A 22,801-nucleotide genomic window follows, 5' to 3' on the forward strand; every position below is an offset into this window, starting at 1 on the left:
ACTGGGATTTTCACGCACAACCATTTCTAGGGTTTACAAAGAATGGTGTGCAAAGGGAAAAACATCCAGTATGCGGCAGTCCTGTGGGCGAAAATGCCTTGTTGATGCTAGAGGTCAGAAGAGAATGGGCCGACTGATTCAAGCTGATAGAAGAGCAACTTTGACTGAAATAACCACTCGTTACAACCGAGGTATGCAGCAAAGCATTTGTGAAGCCACAACATGCACAACCTTGAGGCGGATGGGCTACAACAGCAGAAGACCCCACCGGGTACCACTCATCTCCACTAGAAATAGCCTCTTTTTCCTACAATTTGCACGAGCTCACCAAAATTGGACAGTTGAAGACTGGAAAAATGTTGCCTGGTCTGATGAGTCTCGATTTCTGTTGAGACATTCAAATGGTAGAGTCAGATTTTGGCGTAAACAGAATGAGAACATGGATCCATCATGCCTTGTTACCACTGTGCAGGCTGGTGGTGGTGGTGTAATGGTGTGGGGGATGTTTTCTTGGCACACTTTAGGCCCCTTAGTGCCAATTGGGCATCGTTTAAATGCCACGGCCTACCTGAGCATTGTTTCTGACCATGTCCATCCCTTTATGACCACCATGTACCCATCCTCTGATGGCTACTTCCAGCTGGATAATGCACCATGTCACAAAGCTCGAATCATTTCAAATTGGTTTCTTGAACATGACAATGAGTTCACTGTACTACAATGGCCCCCACAGTCACCAGATCTCAACCCAATAGAGCATCTTTGGGATGTGGTGGAACGGGAGCTTCGTGCCCTGGATGTGCATCCCACAAATCTCCATCAACTGCAAGATGGTATCCTATCAATATGGGCCAACATTTCTAAAGAATGCTTTCAGCACCTTGTCGAATCAATGCCACGTAGAATTAAGGCAGTTCTGAAGGCGAAAGGGGGTCAAACACCATATTAGTATGGTGTTCCTAATAATCCTTTAGGTGAGTGTATAACAAGAGGGAGTCTAGCAGAGGGAAAATATGGTTGGCAGAATTTGGGTTCATGGATTGTAATGGGCAATAACGAGGAGAGGGCAAGTGGTCTAGGGTGCTGGGGAGTCGATACCTGAGCATGGTCCTGTAACGAAGCCCTTTTTAATCCACACATCTCTTGCTGGCCATATTCAGAGCCGAGTACGGAGGCCTGGATCACACAACCAACAGTCTGTTACATCATGGCCCAAGATTTCCTTCTCACTCACACACACACACACACTCACTCACTCACTCACACACATACACACACACACACACTTCAGCTAATTAGAAGTAGAGTCTGAGGACAGCAGGGCAGTCTGAGTATGCCCATCATTCCTGCTGTAGAACATCCACTGACTGCTGACCAACCATTATGTCAGGGGCTGCAAGAAACTGCTACAGCAGCCTTTTTCTCAGGGAAGCCAAGGGTTGTTAAAATGTGACCTTCTACTACATTTCAGAGGTAATCAAAGCCCAGGGCCAAGCAGACTGTGTGAACAGCTGTGCCAGCAGCTGGCACCCCTTCACAGTGTCAAACGACTACAAACAGACCTGGTCACACTACCATCTGGAAGTAGTAGAGCCATGCCGTGAGAATCAGTCACACATGACTCATTGGGTGACTGCACTGGCCACAAATTTTACAACTTGTGGGTCAGCACATACATCAGGCCGATAAAGAGGCAGAGTTACCAGCTATACTAGAAGTACGGAGGTTTGTCCACACCAGAAAAAAAATAACACAACACTTACCAGAAATTATCCGATCAGAACAGATAATCAAACAGTAAGTGACAGTGCTCAGACCCAGCTCTGCGGAAAGGCATGCTTGGGTGATTAGTATGGCGGCTGTTTATTGGCTGTTCACCTGTCAGCTGACAGGAAGTAGTCACAGCAGGCATTCTCATTCACAGTCCGCAGGCATTTCTAGTTGCACTTCATTGTAACCTGAGACTACAGGTGAAGAACATAGGCCAGTTCCTGTTACACTGGTGAAACTATCACTCTCTTTAATGCTGTCATTTAAAGGATGCTAAGAGAATCGTGTTACTATAGCTTTGAGAATCCAACCCAGGATCCTACCTTTTGGTAAAAGTCTAACTCTTAGGCCAAACAGTGTGTGATGAGATGGGTATGAGACAAAACAGCCTGGACTGAGTACAGATGTCCATGAGAAAAAAAGTTAGAAATATTCTAATAATTCTAAAAATATATTAGATAGACAGACAGATAGAAAGACAGACATACAGACAGAAAGATACAGATATACAGACAGACAGATCAATATAATGTGACCTTGTAACCCAACTAAAAACAAAACAAATCTGTTGGGGGGAAAATATAAAAAATAAATAACGCACAATAAGCTGGTTGCATAAGTGTGCATATCTAAAAACTAATACAGTGGTACCTCGGTTCTCGAACTCACTAGAACTCAAATTTCTTGAAAGTCGTACAAACCAGTTTGACCTAGAACTCGATCTGAATATCAGAATCGAACCGTGAACGCTGACCTAATATAAATTGTACACGCCAGGAAATGAGTCATACTACAATGCAATTCTTACTTGAATGCCTTCTTCACAGACTGGATGATTAACCAAATAAAGCAGCGCAACATTACAGTAACTAACAATAAATAAACCACTAACTTACGTGTACTATTAGAGCATTTATGTAATTTATTTAAACTTTATTTTACCAGGTAAATTAACTGAAAACCAGTTCTCACTGCTTTACGTGATATTCGGGAGAAATAGCAGATTACGCATCGCAACTGCCTGGGATACAAACGTCATGCGTGTAACTAAACTCTTCAGCCAATAAGGGCAAAGGTGTGTCGTCACGGAGGCGGTTCCAGTTTGTGCAGCTGGGTGAGAGGTCGCAATGCATCTAACCGTAATGCATTGCGTCAGGATCAGAATGTGTTGCTTTAAGCCAGCACTGTAAGCAAGTCGAACGCACCCAATGACCGGACTGGGGAAAAAACTGAAATGCGGACTTAATACAGAGGACTAATGACAACAACTGCTGATCACATGGGGATCCCACACAAGGTTAACGAGGGGGGCCTGGCACACGGAAGGAGCGGACGATCGGGGCAGGACAGGGGTAATGTTGGGACAAGATCTTTATCGTTTTGGAAGTTCATTAAGAAAAAAATGCTCTTCTTGTTTTATCCTGTTCATTTTGTGTTTAAATGCTAAAAAAAAAAAAAAAAAAAACCTATTTAGGTGTAATTTTGGGGGGCCGGGAACCAATTTATTGATTTTCCATTATTGCTTATGGGAAAAATTCGATCAGAACTCGAACTTTTTAGGATTTGACCCGGAGTCCGGAACGGATTAAGTTAGAAAACCGAGGTACCACTGTACGTTGTTGAAGCACCTTTTGATTTAATTACAGAATTCAATCTTTTTGGGTACACACCTGCCATCAATTAAAGTGAGACTGATTAACCGCAATCCTAGCAGGATTTTCCTGACATTTACTCAGTTTCATCCTGGTCAGGAACATCAAGGTTTACAGAGAGTGAAGCTTACTGTGTTTTTTGGTAACACGGCTAACAAGCAACATATCAGACGCTAATGTGGATCTACCGGGCTTCACTACAGTGAGAGTGGACCAGGATCCGCAACTCAGCGGAAAGCGCAAAGGTAGGGGTCTTGCACTCTTTAACAACACGAAGTGGTGTAACCTAGGACATGTGACTGTTAATGAGACTAACTGCTGGTGGCGAGTCTCCATCCGTATTGCACACACGGCATTGTTGTCTGTGTTTACATCCCCCCACTGGCACTCGCTGACACAACATGTGATGTCATCCACTCCACTATCGTGAGGCTTCAAACTCAACACCCAGACACATTCACAGCAATTCCCAGGGACTTCAACTACATCACATTTGACTAAACTCTGTCTGCTTTTTACTGGTTTGTGGACTGTCCCACAAGAAAAAACAGGACAATAGACATCCTGTATGCTGATGTTATGGATGCATACAAGGCCACCTTCTACAGCCCCAGTAAAAGCCACGTGTACAGACACAATCCACTACCACACGCTCCTTCAGGAAATGGTCTCTTGAGGCAGAGGAGGCTCTGAGGGACTGCTTTGAGTCGACTGACTGGAGTGTACTGCTGGATCCACATGGTGAGGATACTGAGGGGGTCACACACTGTATCACTGACTACCTTAACTTCTGCATGGACATTGTTATTCCCACAAAAACTGTACGATGCTTCCCTGTTAACAAGCCCTGGTTTTCCAGCGACATGAGACACCTGTTTGATAGAAAAAAGAGGGCGTTCATGAAGAGAGACTGGGCAGATCTGAAGTGCATCCAGGGAAAACTGAGGGACTGGCTGAAGAAGGAAGATGAAGCAGAAGCTGAAGGGATGGCATGAAAACAAACAGGGATGTGCTGAGAGCAAACCAACTCAATCACTTCTTCTACAACTTTGATTGCCCCACCCACCATCGCATCCAACACTACGCCACCACCCCTCACCCGCACCATCACTGCAGATCAAGAGGCGAACTGAGGAGCAAGGCAGCTGCCTCAGACAAGGTGTGCCCGACAATGCTTAAGGTCTGTGCTGTCGAACTGGGGTAGGGATTTCAACATGTCTTCAACCTGAGCCTGTGACTGGGGAGGGTCCTTGCACTATGGAAAACATCATGCATTATCCCAGTTCCTAAGAAGCCACACCCCAGTGAGCTGAATGACTTCAGGCCAGTGTCCCTGACATACCCCATAATGAAGACATTATTTATGGCTGCTACTCCAACTCCTTAGACGTCAGGCCTGCCTCACAATTGACCCACTGCAGTTTGCGTAGCAGGAGAAGGTGGGTGTAGAGGACACCATCCTATATCTTCTTCACAGGGTGTACTCTCACGTAGACAAGGGGAGCGGTGCTGTGAGGATCATGTTCTTTGATTTCTAAAGCGCCTTCAACACCATCCAGCCCCTGCTACTGAGAGTCAAGCTAGCAGAGATGAGGATGGACTCTCACCTGGTGTCCTGGATCACAGACTACCTTACATGGCAGGGGTGTCAAACTCCAATGTGAGTCCTGTGTAGCTTAGCTCATTCCCTATTCAACCACAAATGATTCAGCTCAAGAGCTGCGTGATAATTAGCACAAGGAATTAAATCATAGGTGTTAAATGAGGGAAAACCCAAAAACTGGAGTCTGACACCCCTTTATAGGGAGACCATAGTTTGTCAGGCTTAGGGACTGCTCCTCTGAGACTGTAGTCACCAGCACAGGTACACCACAGGGGACTGTGCTTTCCCCTGTCCTGTTCACCCTATACACATCTGACTTCACTTACAACTCGGAGCTATGCCACATGCAGAAGTTCTCAGATGACATGGCAGCTGTGGGGTGTATTAGTAATGGTCAGGAGGGGGAGTACAGGAACCTGGTGGAGGTCAAACCATCTGCAGCTGAACACCTCCAAAACAAGAGAGATGGTGGTGGACTTCAGGAGGTCCAGGCCCCATCTGTTACCAGTCTCTATCAAGGGGGTCGGAGTGGAAGTAGTCAAGACCTACAAGTACCTGGGGCTACAGCTGGAGGACAAACTGGGCTGGTCAGCAAACACTCTACAAGAAAGGCCAAGGCCAGCTGTATTTCCTAAGGAGACTGGGGTCTTTCAACATCTGCAGGAAACTGTAATGTTCTACCAGTCATCGCCAGCATCCTCTTCTATGCTGTGGTATGTTGGGGACACAGTATCAGGAAGAGAGATGCCAAGCAACTGCACAGGCTGGTGAGGAGAGCTGGCTCTGTGGTTGGCACAGAGATGGACTCCGTCACATCAGTGGCAGAGACAAGGACCCTAAACATGGACAATGTCAGTCACCCCCTGCACAGCACAGTCTCCAGGCAGAGGAGTCTGTTTAGTGGCAGACTGCAGTCACTGTCGTAGTCGACAGACAGACTGAGGAAGTCTTTTGTCCCCCAGGCCATACAGCTCTACAGTGCGTCACAGAGACAGAAGAGCGAATTGGACATGAGGCTGCTTCCCTCTGCATTTCTAATATATACTTTACAGAGTATATGTATTATATAGAGTACATATTTATACACATATAATTATATCTCATAATTTCATACTCTATGTATATTTCATACATATTCCAGATATGTACCTTTATATTGTGTGTGTGAGTAATATATAAATATATACACACACAAATATATATATATACACACAAATATATATACACATACAAACACACATATACACACACATACACACACACAGATGCTCTTCTACTTACAAACTTTCAACTAATGAACTTTCAGACATATGAACGAAGAGGACTGAACGTCCAAATTGTGTTCCTTGAACTCCCATTTCCTGTCCGCAACATAATTTTTTTTCCCCTGCGCACCAATTCTGCCTAGTACCACTTCTGGCCGCTACTCCTGCTGCGCAGCAGCGTAGCGTGCATACTCCCAGCATCCTACTTCTTTGTACTTGCGTATATCCTTAAAATGATGTTGAATAACAACTTACGAACATTTCAAGTTACGAATGGCCATTCCAAACGTATCTTATTCGTAAGTAGAGGAGCGTCCATTTAGACATATTCGAATTTACATACATGTATATACACTCACCTAAAGGATTATTAGGAACACCTGTTCAATTTCTCATTAATGCAATTATCTAATCAACCAATCACATGGCAGTTGCTTCAATGCATTTAGGGGTGTGGTCCTGGTCAAGACAATCTCCTGAACTCCAAACTGAATGTCAGAATGGGAAAGAAAGGTGATTTAAGCAATTTTGAGCGTGGCATGGTTGTTGGTGCCAGACGGGCCGGTCTGAGTATTTCACAATCTGCTCAGTTACTGGGATTTTCACGCACAACCATTTCTAGGGTTTACAAAGAATGGTGTGCAAAGGGAAAAACATCCAGTATGCGGCAGTCCTGTGGGCGAAAATGCCTTGTTGATGCTAGAGGTCAGAGGAGAATGGGCCGACTGATTCAAGCTGATAGAAGAGCAACTTTGACTGAAATAACCACTCGTTACAACCGAGGTATGCAGCAAAGCATTTGTGAAGCCACAACACGCACAACCTTGAGGCGGATGGGCTACAACAGCAGAAGACCCCACCGGGTACCACTCATCTCCACTACAAATAGGAAAAAGAGGCTACAATTTGCACGAGCTCACCAAAATTGGACAGTTGAAGACTGGAAAAATGTTGCCTGGTCTGATGAGTCTCGATTTCTGTTGAGACATTCAGAATTTGGTGTAAACAGAATGAGAACATGGATCCATCATGCCTTGTTACCACTGTGCAGGCTGGTGGTGGTGGTGTAATGGTGTGGGGGATGTTTTCTTGGCACACTTTAGGCCCCTTAGTGCCAATTGGGCATCGTTTAAATGCCACGGCCTACCTGAGCATTGTTTCTGACTATGTCCATCCCTTTATGACCACCATGTACCCATCCTCTGATGGCTACTTCCAGCAGGATAATGCACCCTGTCACAAAGCTCGAATCATTTCAAATTGGTTTCTTGAACATGACAATGAGTTCACTGTACTAAAATGGCCCCCACAGTCACCAGATCTCAACCCAATAGAGCATCTTTGGGATGTAGTGGAACGGGAGCTTCGTGCCCTGGATGTGCATCCCACAAATATCCATCAATTGCAAGATGCTATCCTATCAATATGGACCAACATTTCTAAAGAATGCTTTCAGCACCTTGTTGAATCAATGCCACATAGAATTAAGGCAGTTCTGAAGGTGAAAGGGGGTCAAACACCATATTAGTATGGTGTTCCTAATAATCCTTTAGGTGAGTGTATATGTATATAGAGTTTTATGTTTAAGTGTAAGGATTATATATTTCATATTATATATATATATATATATATATATATATATATACACACACACACACACACACACACTCACCTAAAGGATTATTAGGAACACCTGTTCAATGTCTCATTAATGCAATTATCTAATCAACCAATCACATGGCAGTTGCTTCAATGCATTTAGGGGTGTGGTCCTGGTCAAGACAATCTCCTGAACTCCAAACTGAATGTCAGAATGGGAAAGAAAGGTGATTTAAGCAATTTTGAGCGTGGCATGGTTGTTGGTGCCAGACGGGCCGGTCTGAGTATTTCACAATCTGCTCAGTTACTGGGATTTTCACGCACAACCATTTCTAGGGTTTACAAAGAATGGTGTGCAAAGGGAAAAACATCCAGTATGCGGCAGTCCTGTGGGCGAAAATGCCTTGTTGATGCTAGAGGTCAGAGGAGAATGGGCCGACTGATTCAAGCTGATAGAAGAGCAACTTTGACTGAAATAACCACTCGTTACAACCGAGGTATGCAGCAAAGCATTTGTGAAGCCACAACACGCACAACCTTGAGGCGGATGGGCTACAACAGCAGAAGACCCCACCGGGTACCACTCATCTCCACTACAAATAGGAAAAAGAGGCTACAATTTGCACGAGCTCACCAAAATTGGACAGTTGAAGACTGGAAAAATGTTGCCTGGTCTGATGAGTCTCGATTTCTGTTGAGACATTCAAATGGTAGAGTCAGAATTTGGCGTAAACAGAATGAGAACATGGATCCATCATGCCTTGTTACCACTGTGCAGGCTGGTGGTGGTGGTGTAATGGTGTGGGGGATGTTTTCTTGGCACACTTTAGGCCCCTTAGTGCCAATTGGGCATCGTTTAAATGCCACGGCCTACCTGAGCATTGTTTCTGACCATGTCCATCCCTTTATGACCACCATGTACCCATCCTCTGATGGCTACTTCCAGCAGGATAATGCACCATGTCACAAAGCTCGAATCATTTCAAATTGGTTTCTTGAACATGACAATGAGTTCACTGTACTAAAATGGCCCCCACAGTCACCAGATCTCAACCTAATAGAGCATCTTTGGGATGTGGTGGAACGGGAGCTTTGTGCCCTGGATGTGCATCCCACAAATCTCCATCAACTGCAAGATGCTATCCTATCAATATGGGCCAACATTTCTAAAGAATGCTTTCAGCACCTTGTTGAATCAATGCCACGTAGAATTAAGGCAGTTCTGAAGGCGAAAGGGGGTCAAACACCATATTAGTATGGTGTTCCTAATAATCCTTTAGGTGAGTGTGTATATATATATATATATATAAAAATCAAAATTTCCAGTTTCCAATAGTGCGGAAAAGTTGTCACTGGACCTCGTTATGAAATGTTCAAAATATCTTTGAAATATGTTAATATTTTCAGGTTCCGCAATGCGATCGAAGTTTTCACCTGTCACTTCAAAAGATTTTTACTGGGTATCAGCCATACACATACATTACATCGCTCTGCAGTTCTACGTGCATTACGATGCACAGATCAACGCTACGTATCATCCATATCATAACGCAATGTAAAATTGTTCCAATTTAATACAAGAACCTAACAATTGGTCAGTGACAATGAGTAAGTGGGAAACGACTCATTCAGAAATGTGGGGCTCAGGAGAATGTTTACACTGACATACTGGCAATATACATTATCTATACCGCTATATCCATCTGGGTCTTACCAAAAATATTGGGACACCCCTCCAAATCATTGAATGCAGGTGCCCCAATATTTTTGGTAATATAGTGTATCTAACCATTTTGACTGTCATGCTTAATACTTTTCATTTTGGTATAACTGAGGAACAATTTTACATTGCGTTATGATATGGATGATACGTAGCGTTGATCTGTGCATTGAAGTGACAATTAATCGTAATGCGCGTAGAACTGCAGAGCGATGTAATGTATGTGTATGGCTGATACCTAGTAAAAATCTGCGTTACCTGAACGTTGGTATTTTGTACGGATTATCATGTTGTGAAAGTGCACAAACACAACACCAATGAGTATAGATAATGGATAGTGTATATTGCCCATTGATGTGACAGGTGAAAACTTTGATCGCTTTGTGGAACCTGAAAATATTAACCTATTTCAAAGATATTTTGCACGTTTAATAACGAGGTCCAGTGACAACTTTTCCACACTATTGGAAATTTAGATTTTTTTCACCCCAGATGGAACTGAGGCTTTAGTCAAGGTGAAGCAAATTATGAACAGTTCCAAATACCAGCCAGTTTTGGCCCGAAGCCTGCTTGAAAGAGGAATTTCACCTTTCGGCACAACAATGACCCCAAGCATACATCCACATCAACAAAAGAATGGCTTTGTTAAAAGAAAATTAAAGCTTTGGAATGACCCAGCCAGAGCCCAGACCTAAATCCAATTGAAAATCTGTGGGGTGACCTGAAGAGGACTGTGCACAAGAGCTGCCCTTGCAATCTGACTGATTTGGAAGCGCTTTTGCAAGGAAGAGTGGGCAAATATTAGCAAGTCAAGAGTAGACTCCTGTCCTAAAAGACTGAGTGCTGTAATTAGATCAAATGGTGCTTCAACAAAGTATTGGTTTAATGGTGTACACACTTATAAAACCAGCTTATCGGACATTTTTAATTTTTTATATTTGTCCCCCTAACAGATTTGTTTTTTCAAAGAATTGAACAGATTATAGGTCACATTAAATGTGGGAAAAGCCCTGAAATTATTTATCGTGGTCTATTTTTTACATCACAAAAACACTTTTTATATCCACTGTACGTAGGTAGGTACATTGGTAGGTAGATAGACAGATGATCTGCATCAAGTTTACAAAAGTAATTCCCACTCAGCTTATAATGCGAGCACATGGAAGACTCCCTTGCATGTGCAGACAGACTGGACTGTGTGTGTGGAACAGCAGCACTGGAACTCAGAGCCCAGTGTGGACAAGGGGCAGCGGCTGCACCCGGATTGCTCACATGGTCTGTGCTGACCTGCTGGCTGCAGCCCAGCGCAGTCGATCAGGAAATAACTGTCAGTTGGGGACGTGACGGAAAGCAGTGCCAGCAGGGGGTCCAGCAGGGTGTGCCAGAGGTGAGTACTTTTAACACAGAAAGCAGCCCCCCAATAAATGGTTCTGTTTGATGATAATCTGTTGGACACCATCAGAAGCAGAGAGCTCAGGTCAGCACAGGTTATCCCTCATGCAGGAACCTTCACCTCAGACTACAGGGGAACCGAAACCAGAACCAGCAAAGCCAAAACCAAACTCCCAAAACCCACGAAAACAGGAAGAAATGGCTGGTGCGAGTGGGTGGGGCCGGCTGACCGGCCTACCTGCGGGTGAGCTTGGAAGTGAGCTTGGTGAAGAGGTTGGAGGAGCCACGGCTGCGTGACTGCGAGAGCGGTGCGGCATCGTGCGACAGCGTGGGCGATGCCGGCGGCCCATTGTAGGTGGCTGTGCGGCGCTCCCGCAGCTGCCCCCCGTGGAAGGTGCTCCGGCTGGCCGTGCCCCGTGGGAAGCGTAGCCGGTCCGGAGGCGTGGTGCCACTGATGCTGTGTGTGGAGGCCACCGCTGTCCGCTGGCTGGCTGGTACCACAGCACTGGGGGGAATCAAACAGGGCTGGTAAGAGAGGCTGAGAAGGGGAGCACACTACAGGCCAGGAATACCACACCACATTATAATCACAATCTGAAACGTCACAGCTTGGCTAAGGCTGCATTATAAGTAAAGAGCTTGGTCATCATAGGAGAACAGGGTTCCCCTGTCATTATCTACATCCCTATCTACACGCACACATGCTAGGTTTCATTCCAATCCTAGTTCCCTTTCCTATCTAACACATATTCCATTTATTCTTCCAAAGACTGAAAGACCCCATTCTCATATTTGCTGCCAACCTCCAAAAGTGACCACTCACCAGCACTATACTGTATGTTACCAGATACAGTGTTGTGTTCTTGTTATCATTAAACAGAATATGACATGAGTTTAGGGAGCAGGTCAGCACAGATCACACGTCATGGGGGAACATTTAGCTGGGACTGAACCCGAAACAGGCAAGTGAGAATTTTGACGATAAGTTTTCGTTGATGATCTTTTATTTCATGACTAATTTTTAACAACAACGTAAATGAAAAACGCTTGATAACGAAAATCACAGGGAAATCTCTGTTTGTTATGCTCTAGCACAGGGGTCTCCAACTCCGGTCCTGGAGAGCTACCGTCCAGTAGGTTTTCTATCCTACCTGGCTTCTGATGAACCACACCTTCTCAGGTAAATACCAGGAGCAGGTGTGGCTCATCAGAAGCAAGTGGGACAGAAAACCTACTGGATAGTAGCTCTCCAGGACCGGAGTTGGAGACCCCTGCTCTAGCGAGTAAAAACGAGACAAAATTGTTTGGGCAGACAATCTAGATCACAGTAGCCACCTCAAAGCATTGGTTGTTATTCTTTTTAACCAATCATGTACACATAAAAATCTGCAAGTGCACGTAATAGTTCTCACAGTCTCCAAGCATCTTTCTCGTTGGATGATTTGTTTTTCCCGCTTGGTGCATGTCTGCGCAAATGCCAGCTTCCAATATAAGTAATGCTATGTTCACACTACACAATTTTACCCCCAATTTTCCACTTGCTGACAGCTTTTGGAAAATGCAGACAAAACCCCCAGATCGGAGGTAAATCAGCGTGCAATCGACATTGGCAAATTGGCGTTTGATCGCTATGCATCAAAAGTTCACAACGCGACCTCATGGAGTCGCCAATGTGTCACAGACACCCGTCAGAAAACCTAGCAGGCTAAAAATCTGGACCTGTCGGCAATGCCAAATCCTGTAGGTATGAAAGGTGCTGCGACTGGAAATGAGTGCGCTGACAAGTACAGCCAATGTGAATGCAAGACAGAAGGTGAGGCAAAACCTGAGGGAGGAATTCAAAAAGGTGTAATAAGTTCAGTTTTTTTAGGAACTATTCCTAGTGTTCAGGGATACAGACAAACACACACACAAGTTAGCAATTATATCTTTATGGGGACTCTCCTTTCTATGGGAAAAACTCTAATCCCATCATCAAGATCTCAAACCCCTACCCAGCTCTAACCTTTACCTAAGTAACCAAACAAAATACAAGACATTTGGCATTTTTAGTTTTTTGATGGCATTCACTGATCTTTGTAGGAATCTGAAAATTACCAAGCTTTGGTTCCCACAATGTATTATAAACATAACAGACACACACACAAGCACAAAAATAAGTGTGCAAGGTTTATCTTGGAGAGAAGTGCCTTTCTGAAACTAAACAGAGATAAACTGTATCCAGTAAACAGAAGGAAAGGCACAGTTTTGCACACAGTTAAATGGGTGTTTGACCCTAATAAGACCTGTGAAGGAAATATGACTGAAATAATTTTTATATATAAAAGAAGTACGGTAAGTCAGTAACATAAAAACAGCCTAAATGATTAAGCATCATAGGGTATGGTTATGTATAATGTATGCTTACATCTGAAGGGAATTTATACAGCCAGGAGAAATATCCTTCAGCAAAATCCATTTCAGTATCATGAACCTGTCTGAGAAAATTATGACAAAAAAACTGACTAAAATTACACCCGAGTTCCACTGACTACATCTTAACTAAAACAAAACAAAAAGACTAAAATGTGACGTTAATCCAACTATTATTTTGACTAAGATGAAAACTTTAATTCTTGCCAAAATTAACACTACAAGTAAGGCTCCTTGGGAATAAATGCAAAATGAGTCTGTCATTTTGAGGGTCTGACACTGACTGTACGCCTACTGTACCTGATGCCATGGTTGGGTGGTCCATGCCAGAAAGGGGACTAAGTCACATACACACAGTCACAGGTACAGTGCCCACCATAATGTTTGGGACAAAGACACATTTTACTTCTCCACAGTTTAAAATCTGAATCTAACAATTCAGACATGATTAAAGTGCACATTCGAGACTTTAACATAAAGTTATTTGCATACATTCCGGTTTCACCATGTAGAAATTGCAACACTTTTTATCCTCCCGAGACCCAAGGAAAAAAGTGTCCTTCAATTGTAGGTTATTTGTCTTTGGAGGAAATAAGACATCTTACAATTTAGATTTTTTCAAATTTATTCTTATTTTAATTTCACAGCATGTCATCTTTAGTGCACAACAAGAATAAATACGTTTCCCAACATCAGTGAAAAAATAAATGCAAAAATACAATGTCCACTACAATGGACATAAATGAATAGGTCGGGTCTCAGGAGGATATACATAGTCCTCCTCATATTAGGGCACCATAATATTTTGACATTTGGCTTCAGAGGTGTTTGTAATTACTTTGGTGTGATTCATTGCTTCATTAGTGGAGGGATAAGTTGCCATTGTTCACCATGAGAAGAAGAATGAAAGTCAAAGAAGTTATTATGATGCTGAAAAACAAGAAAATCATTATAGATATCAGTCAAACCTTAGTATTATTAAAATCAACTGTCTGGAATATCATTAAGAAGAAACAATGCACTGGTGAGCTCAGTATCTGCAAAGGGACTGCTAGGCCGAGGAAAACCTCCACTGCTGATGACAGAAGAATCCTCACTATCGTACAGAATAATCCCCAAATGCCTGTCCAACAGATCAGAAACAGTTTTCAGGAGGCAGGTGTGTCTCAGAAACTAATTTCTGCAGAAGACTTCAAAAGAAATACAGAGGGTACACTGCTAGTTAGCCACTAAAACAGGACAACCAGATAATAATTGGCAAAAAAGTACTTCAAAGAGCCTTCAGAATTCTGGAAAGAGGTCTTACAGACAGACAAAACCAAGATTAACCATTATCAGAGGGATGGCTAGAGGAAAGTGTGAAGATGAAAAGGAACTGCCCCGGATCCAAAGCATACCACCTCATCTGTTAAACATGGGGGTGGGGGTGTTATGGCTTGCGCATGTATGGCTGCCACAGGTACTGGCACGCTTATCTTCATTGACGATGCAACTGCTGACAACACTGACACAATGAATTCTGAGATGCTGATTGTGATTTATGTGATTTATGTGATTTTATAAGACAAAAGCCCATGTCTTTTAGAGATCTAATGGTATATGTACTGGTCATGTACCAATCGGTACATCATTTTCATTTTGGTATGCACAATAAAACAAATGGTTACATTTACTGACACGGGAGGAAAGCAAATTCAGAAGATGTTCAACATAAAAAACATTATGCTAATTGTGGCTGTGTATTGGTTATGGCTATGTGGTCAGTCACAATAAGCGGTTTGGGAACATTTTGGTTTCCCACTAAGAACATAAGAACTATACAAACGAGAGGAGGCCATTAGGCCCATCGAGCTCGCTTGGGGAGAACTTAACTAATAGCTCAGAGTTGTTCAAATCTTATCTAGCTCTGATTTAAAAAAGGAACCCAAGGATTCAGCTTGCACTACGTTATCAGGAAGACTATTCCATACTCTGACTACACGCTGTGTAAAGAAGTGCTTCCTTAAATCCAGTTTGAAATGTTCTCCCGCTAATTTCCACCTATGGCCACGAGTTCTTGAATTTGAACTAATGCTGAAGTAACTATTCGGTTGAACAGCATCCAAACCTGTTAGAATCTTATAGACCTGGATCATGTCCCCCCTCAGTCTCCTTTGCTTGAGGCTGAACAGATTTAGCTCAAATAACCTTTCCTCGTATGACATTCCTCTAAGACCAGGAATCATTCTTGTGGCCCTATGCTGCACCTTTTCTAAGGCCGCTATGTCCTTTTTAAGATATGGTGACCAAACCTGTACACAATATTCTAGGTGAGGTCTCACCAAGGAATTGTATAATCTTAGCATTACCTCCCTTGACTTAAACTCCACACACCTGGAGATATACCCCAACATCCTATTGGCCTTTTTTATTGCTTCCCCGCACTGGCGAGAATGAGACATGGAAGCATCAACATACACACCAAGGTCTTTCTCATAATCAGCTACCTTTATTTCAGTAGGTCCCATAAAATACCTGTACTTTATATTTCTGCTCCCTACATGGAGTACCTTACATTTGTCTATGCTAAATTTCATCTGCCAGGTGTCAGCCCAGTCACTAATTAAATTTAGATCCCGCTGTAGCTGCTGAGCCGCTAGTTCAGTATCTGCTACACCACCCACCTTGGTGTCATCTGCAAATTTCACCAGTTTACTGTATATATTGGTGTCTATATCATTTATGTAAATTAGGAACAAAAGGGGTCCTAAAATTGAACCCTGCGGTACCCCACTATGAACGCAGGCCCACTGTGACATTGAGTCTCTTATAACTACTCGCTGCTTCCTATCCGTTAACCAGTTATCAATCCAGGTCGCTACAGTTCCTAAAATACCTGTCGCTTTGAGTTTAAGTGAGAGCCTCTTGTGGGGAACAACATCAAAAGCCTTTTGGAAATCTAAGTAGATGACATCATAGGCCTTCTTATCATCAACTTCCTGAGTAGCTTCCTCAAAAAACTCCAACAGATTTGTTAAACAGGATCTACCTCTCCTAAATCCATGCTGGCTATCCCTCAAAATGTTATTTGAGTCCAGGTAATCTACCATTTTCTCTTTGATTATAGCCTTCATAACTTTACCAGTTATACAAGTTAGACTGATTGGCCTATAGTTTGACAAATTACTTCTATCCCCTTTTTTGAAAATGGGCGTTATGTTGGCATGCTTCCAATCAGAAGGTACCACACCTTCAGATAAGGATTTTTGAAACAGTAATGTTAAGGGTCGGCAAATAATATCCCTCATCTCTTTTAACACTATAGGTAAGATGCCATCAGGGCCCTGTGATTTATTTATTTTGAGCTTAGCTAGGCTTTGCAAAACATCAGCTTCAGTTATATATATATTAGTTATAGACGATGTTGGATTAGTAAAAAGAACTGGTAAGTTACTAGTGTCCTCAACAGTGAATACCCGTGTAAAACTATCATTGAACTCATTTACTATGTCAATGTCGTTTTCAATTATAAGACCCTTACTATCCTGCAGATTAGTAATTTCAGCTTTTAGAGCTCTTTTAGAGTTAAAATACTGGAAGAAACTTTTAACGTCATCCTTAGCTTCCAATGCGATCTTCCTTTCGACATTCCTTTTAGCTCGTCTAATGTCATTTTTTAATTCAGCCTGTAGATTTAGATACTCTTGCTTTATTATGTCATCATCAGTTATTTTCCATCTCTGGAACAAAGCCCTTTTCCTCCTTACTTTATTTCCCTATTAAACCACCTAGGTTGCAATTTCCTAGATTTATTCTTGCTGGAAACAGGTATGAAGTCCTCTTGCACTTGCAATAATGTGCTTTTAAAAAATTCCCATGCCTCTTCAACAGCTTTGTTATTTAACTCCATCCAGTTCACAGTTTCTAGTTTTAATCTCATACAATTGAAGTTAGCCTTCCTAACATTATATATTTTTGATTTGGACTTTGCTCTTCGGGCACTAAACTTAAGCTCAAATTTAACCATGTTATGATCGCTACTGTCAAGTGGTTCTAAAACGTCTAATTTACCAATCCTGTCCTGGTTATTAGACAAAACAAGATCAAGAATGGCATCTCCCCTGGTAGGGGTGTTAACAAACTGAGTAAAAAAACAATCCTGTACTAATTCCACCATCTCAAGTTCATTTTCAGAAGAGCCAGCAACAATGTCCCACTGCATCCCCGGTAGATTAAAATCACCCATAACTACCACATCATTTTTATTGCTCATAATCCTAATATCACTGTATAACAATCTGCTTTCCTCAGCAGCTACATTGGGTGCTCTGTAACAAACACCGACAATTAGGCTATTTGAGTTTGTAGTATCTAATTTTACCCATATAGCTTCCGTACTTTTACTTATATCAGTAAGCTCCCTTGCCTGCAAGTTTTCCTTTACATATACTGCAACACCACCTCCCTTCTTACCTATACGGTCTTTACGGAACAATGTGTAACCATCCATATTATATTCTTGTCCATCCTTATCACTCAACCACGTTTCAGTTATTCCTATAATATCATAAGAGTGCGATGAGATAAGAGCCTCTAAATCATGAATTTTATTCCTAATACTCCTGGCGTTTAAATACAGACAACAAAGGGTAGGACTATTACAGTGCCTACTTATAATATGATTTTTTGGGGCTTTCCGTTTCCCCCCAGTTACATACTTAACTAACCTCCCTGCCCCCCCAGTCCCTAGTTTAAACATTCCTCAACTACTCTACAAATACGCCTTCCCAGTACACTGATTCCCCTCCGGTTCAGATGCAACCCATCCGGCTTGAACAGGTCCCACCTGTTCCAGAAGGTCCTCCAGTGCCCCATAAACCTAAACCCCTCTTTCCTACACCATCCTTTTAGCCACGCATTTAATCTCCTTATCTCAGCTAACTTAGCCTGACTTGCGCGTGGCACGGGGAGTATTTCAGAAAATACCACCATGGACGTTCTGCTTCTAAGCCTATTGGCGACTTCTATAAATTTATCCTGCAGAACAGCCCTTCTACCCTTGCCTATGTCGTTGGTGCCAACATGCACCACGACAACTGGATCCACCCCAGCTGGGGCCAAAAGATATGGTGACCAAACCTGCACACAATATTCTAGGTGAGGTCTCACCAAGGAATTGTATAATCCTAATAAACTAAATTACACCAGCACCGGAGAGAGAGTAGACTGGAGAGCAGACCAAGACGGTCTGTCAGTTCTGTTGTGCCAAACTTGAATATGCTAGAAACACAACCAACATGATAAATGCATTTGAGGCAAGTGTGTGTATGACCAGGTCAAAGCAGAAACAGCCTCTGCAAGTTAGTCTCCCCATGACATTTAATGCACTTTTGGCAGGAAATTCAGACCGGGCTAAAAATTAAAAAAAATCACAACTATAAGTGTATTTATCATTACAGATGTGGCCATACTCGGTAAGAGAGAACACAGAAGACAGGATTTGGTTCATTATGATTGTTATGATGTCATATTTCAAATTGTAAAATTTATTTTACATATTTATTCAGACACGCCGACAGATGCACTGCCTTTAGTGTACAACTGTTCCTAATTGTGTCTGCTTGCAGTTTTAATAAAAAATCATCTCAAAACAAATTCTGTTTTAATTGCTGTACCAAAATTCCACCAAAAAGTGAACCCAAAAACTGAGGTTTGTACCATGAATCCGTAATGTGTTCTATAACGTTAACGCATCAACTGCAAGACAATCAACCAGCAGAATGTTTAAAGGAGAACTATACATGAGCACATGAATATAAGTTGTAAGCAGTAATTTTGTAACAGCACAAGGCTTTAAACCAGTGCTGCAGAGTTTAGCCTCCTGGCTCTAACCCTCCTGTCAGAGTGCTAGGAAATCTTTATAAAATACAACATCACTATAATCATGTCAGCAAAATTACTGGGACATTTAATGTTAAAGTAAACTGCCAGTTTACAAAGTTATAGCTTACCAACCTGTCTTTATAGGTCTTGAAATGTAGAATGAAATTCAATGTTGTCGACATTGTGTCAAATGTATTTTGCTAATTGTTATACTTTTAAAAAAAAAAACTTAATTCATGTAAAAATTTTTGCTATCGATGCTGCCATGGTTACGTCATGCTAGTGTGCTGAGCTGCATTCAACAAATTACTTGTTGCTCATCTGCACAGCATTTTTGAGGTTCCAATAAGAGCAGTCAGAAACACATTTGTGCAGCGGGTGATGATAGGGGAGAAAAACTAAGGTGGAAATTATTAAATGCAGTGATAGACTGTGCAACTTTACAAGTCATTTATAAAAAGTGTAAGTCAAGTCTCAGATCAGCAACATCCAAGTCTGTTGGGTCTTTCATAAATTGTCATGAAAGACTTGAAAGTCATGAAAGACTTGAGTCTGACTTCACTCGAGTTGTCCACCTATGGTCTATGGTGAGGACCAGTTTATTTAGGGTAATCCAAACTTTGTTATTAGGTTATTATTAGATTGTTATACAGTACAACAGTTCCAACCAAAAAATCTGATTGGACAAGAGGCGTTCTATCAATACAGTAAACAGAGTATAACTGCGCTCAGACATTTCACATCAAATGTATCACTCCACTTTACAGGTGTATCACACCTATTTCATATGCCTCATTTCCACCAACAAGGAGCCGGTGCCGGGCTGCTTCTTGCTCAGTGCCTTTTTGTTTCAAAAATGAATGTAAGCAGAAGTGAGTAAAGGTTCATATGTATTCTGTTTTGTTGGCTCTCTTTCGGATTTTAAGTTTTCATAAGCTGCTGGACTGAAAAACAAAAGTTTCCAAAGTATGACTTGTTGCGCTCTGTCTCTACTGCCTGTATCCACTTTTGTCTCTTTGAAGGCTCCCCATCTCTGTGTAAGTGAGTTTATTCTTTATTCTCACGCGTTGCTTTCCCGGTGTCCTTTAAAGGATTGTGGAATATTGTCTGCAGGTTTGGTCATTATACCTTAATACGGTAGGAGTGGAGGCTATGCGGTAGGAGTGGAACGAGACTTCACGAGACTTTCGGCAGTATCCAACATGGCGGCGCGCTTCTAAAACAAACTAACAACAAGTAATCAGATATTTTCGCCAACTTAGAATAACCTAAAATTAAGTGAGTAAATAAATAAAAAGTATATAATTAATTGGGGTTTATTTAACATCTTCACTCTGGAGGAGTCTGCGGACGGATTGGATAACCTATTTACTATCATCGACGAGTGTTTTGATCGGATTATAATGGGGAAACCTAAGCCTCTCACCGAGACTCCGACCACCAGTAAAACCGCTTCATCCACCAAGAGGAGCAGACCAGAGGATTTGCACGAGGCGGCCTCCCCACCTAGGGAAGACCTGGCAAACATTCTGGACTCCATTGATAAGAGGCTATCGAGCTTCGACGGACATATGTCCCTGTTAGAAATTCTCCATAGGGAATTCCAGGCGATGCGTGAGTCTCTGGAGTTCAGCCAGAAACAGGTGGAGACGCTCGCTACGGAGAACGCGGCTCTCAGAGAGTCCGCGAAATCCCTCACAGAGGGCCTGGGCCAGCTCTCGGGAGAAAACAAGAAGATCAAAGAAGCGGTTTTGGATCTCCAGGCGAGAAGCATGAGGGACAACCTCGTTTTTGCAGGCATCCCAGAAGCAGCGGATGAAAATCCTGAAACCACGGTAAAGAACTTCATCCATAAACAGCTCAAACTTCCAGCGGAGACCACAAGTAACATCACCTTCCATCGTGTGCACCGCCTTAAAGGTAAAAGACCCGACGGCCACAGACCACGACTCATCGTGGCAAAATTCGAGCACTTCAAGCAAAAGGAGCTGGTTAAAAGCCGAGGCAGGGAATTGAAGGGGACGAACTTCAGTGTCAATGACCAGTTCCCCAAGGAGATCCTGGAGCGACGCCGGGTCCTGTTTCCCGTGAGGAAGCGTCTCATAGACGGAGGTTCCCGAGCGGTCATCACCGTGGACAGGTTGTATGTCAACGGACAACTTTACCGCGATCGAGATATTACCCACTGGCTATACTAGAGTAAAATAATCCGGGGGAAAAAAAAAAAACCCGCTAAGGTATGTTTCCGTTAATACAATAACTGCTGGTCTCAAAGCATAGCCTGAGGTAAGATGTGCCCACGTCTTACTAGTGACTGCACCCCGCTTTTTCTCTTTCTCTTCTTTAATTTAACTGTTATTTTCTCTTCTCTTCTTCTCTCTTCTCCGATATATAACGTATAACACCATGATTATGCATAAATGCATCACGCATAACGTACGCACACAAGCAGCACATAAACAGACCATACACATAGACACATCACACACATATGTACTTCACACGCACACAGAGGTACATAGGCACTCATGCGCACATATAAGCACAGGTGAGCATAGGCACGCGCATGCGCACGCACAGACACACACACCTAGCAAGCTCCTCACACCCGGCGAGTTAGTTTAAACATGAGCACAATAAGGTTTGTCACATGGAATGTACGTGGTGTCGGCTCCAGAGTAAAGAGGCTAAAAGTTCTTAATCACCTGAAAGATTTACAAGCAGACATTGTCCTCCTACAAGAGACACATCTGTCCAAAACAGCAGCAGATGCACTCACCTCACCACAGTTCCCTCATGTATATTCTGCTGGATACAACTCAAAAGAGAGAGGAGTGGCCATACTGATTAATAAAAAAATACACTTTACTACCATTAACACTATTACAGACCCGGAAGGTAGATTCATTATAGTTAACTTATCTATGCAAAACATGAACATATGTATCGCTAGTATATATGGCCCAAATGTTGACGACGACTCCTTTTTTCACACTCTTTTCACCGCCCTTTCTGATCATTCTGACACCACACTTCTTATAGGAGGGGACTTCAACCTGATTTTTAACCCTGAAATTGATAGGTTTAGTAATGCAGGTAGCTATAGGAACTGGCAATCCCCAGAAATCCTGAAACAATATATGAGGGACCTTGGTCTATGTGATGCTTGGCGTTCTCATCATCCAACTCTTAGAGAATATACTTTTTTCTCGTCTGTACACCAATCATACTCCCGCCTAGACCACTTTCTAATCAGTAGCTCCAAAATGAGGGACACTTCAGTGGTTCAGATCCACCCTATCACTATCAGCAACCACGCCCCAGTCTCCCTCACTCTGACTAACACAAAGGTTACTCCGCCAATCAAACACTGGAGATTTAATACATCATTACTTAAAGATCAAAATTTTATAAATTACTTCAAACAGGAGTGGGCACTATACTTGGAGGACAATGACACACCAGGAATCTCAGCTTGTGTTCTTTGGGAGGCAGGGAAAGCAGTCATGCGAGGTAAGATAATTTC

General features: G+C 42.6%; 1 protein-coding gene across 12 annotated transcripts in view; it reads right to left on the bottom strand.

Moving 5' to 3' along the window:
* The window catches only part of LOC111834233 (MAP/microtubule affinity-regulating kinase 3-like), an 87,806-nt gene that overhangs the window by 6,305 nt on the left and 58,700 nt on the right, over positions 1–22,801 (bottom strand). For all 12 annotated transcript variants that reach the window (XR_002835963.2, XR_002835965.2, XM_023793296.2 and 9 more), the window contains one exon: positions 11,240–11,506. Coding sequence is in view for 10 of the 12 variants with exons in the window: in XM_023793296.2 (XP_023649064.1) it covers positions 11,240–11,506 (267 nt within the window). In the remaining 2 variants the exon portion in view is untranslated. The remainder of the gene's footprint in view (positions 1–11,239; positions 11,507–22,801) is intronic.

Source organism: Paramormyrops kingsleyae, chromosome 19 (genome assembly GCF_048594095.1).
Source record: "Paramormyrops kingsleyae isolate MSU_618 chromosome 19, PKINGS_0.4, whole genome shotgun sequence".
Classification (NCBI taxonomy): domain Eukaryota; kingdom Metazoa; phylum Chordata; class Actinopteri; order Osteoglossiformes; family Mormyridae; genus Paramormyrops; species Paramormyrops kingsleyae.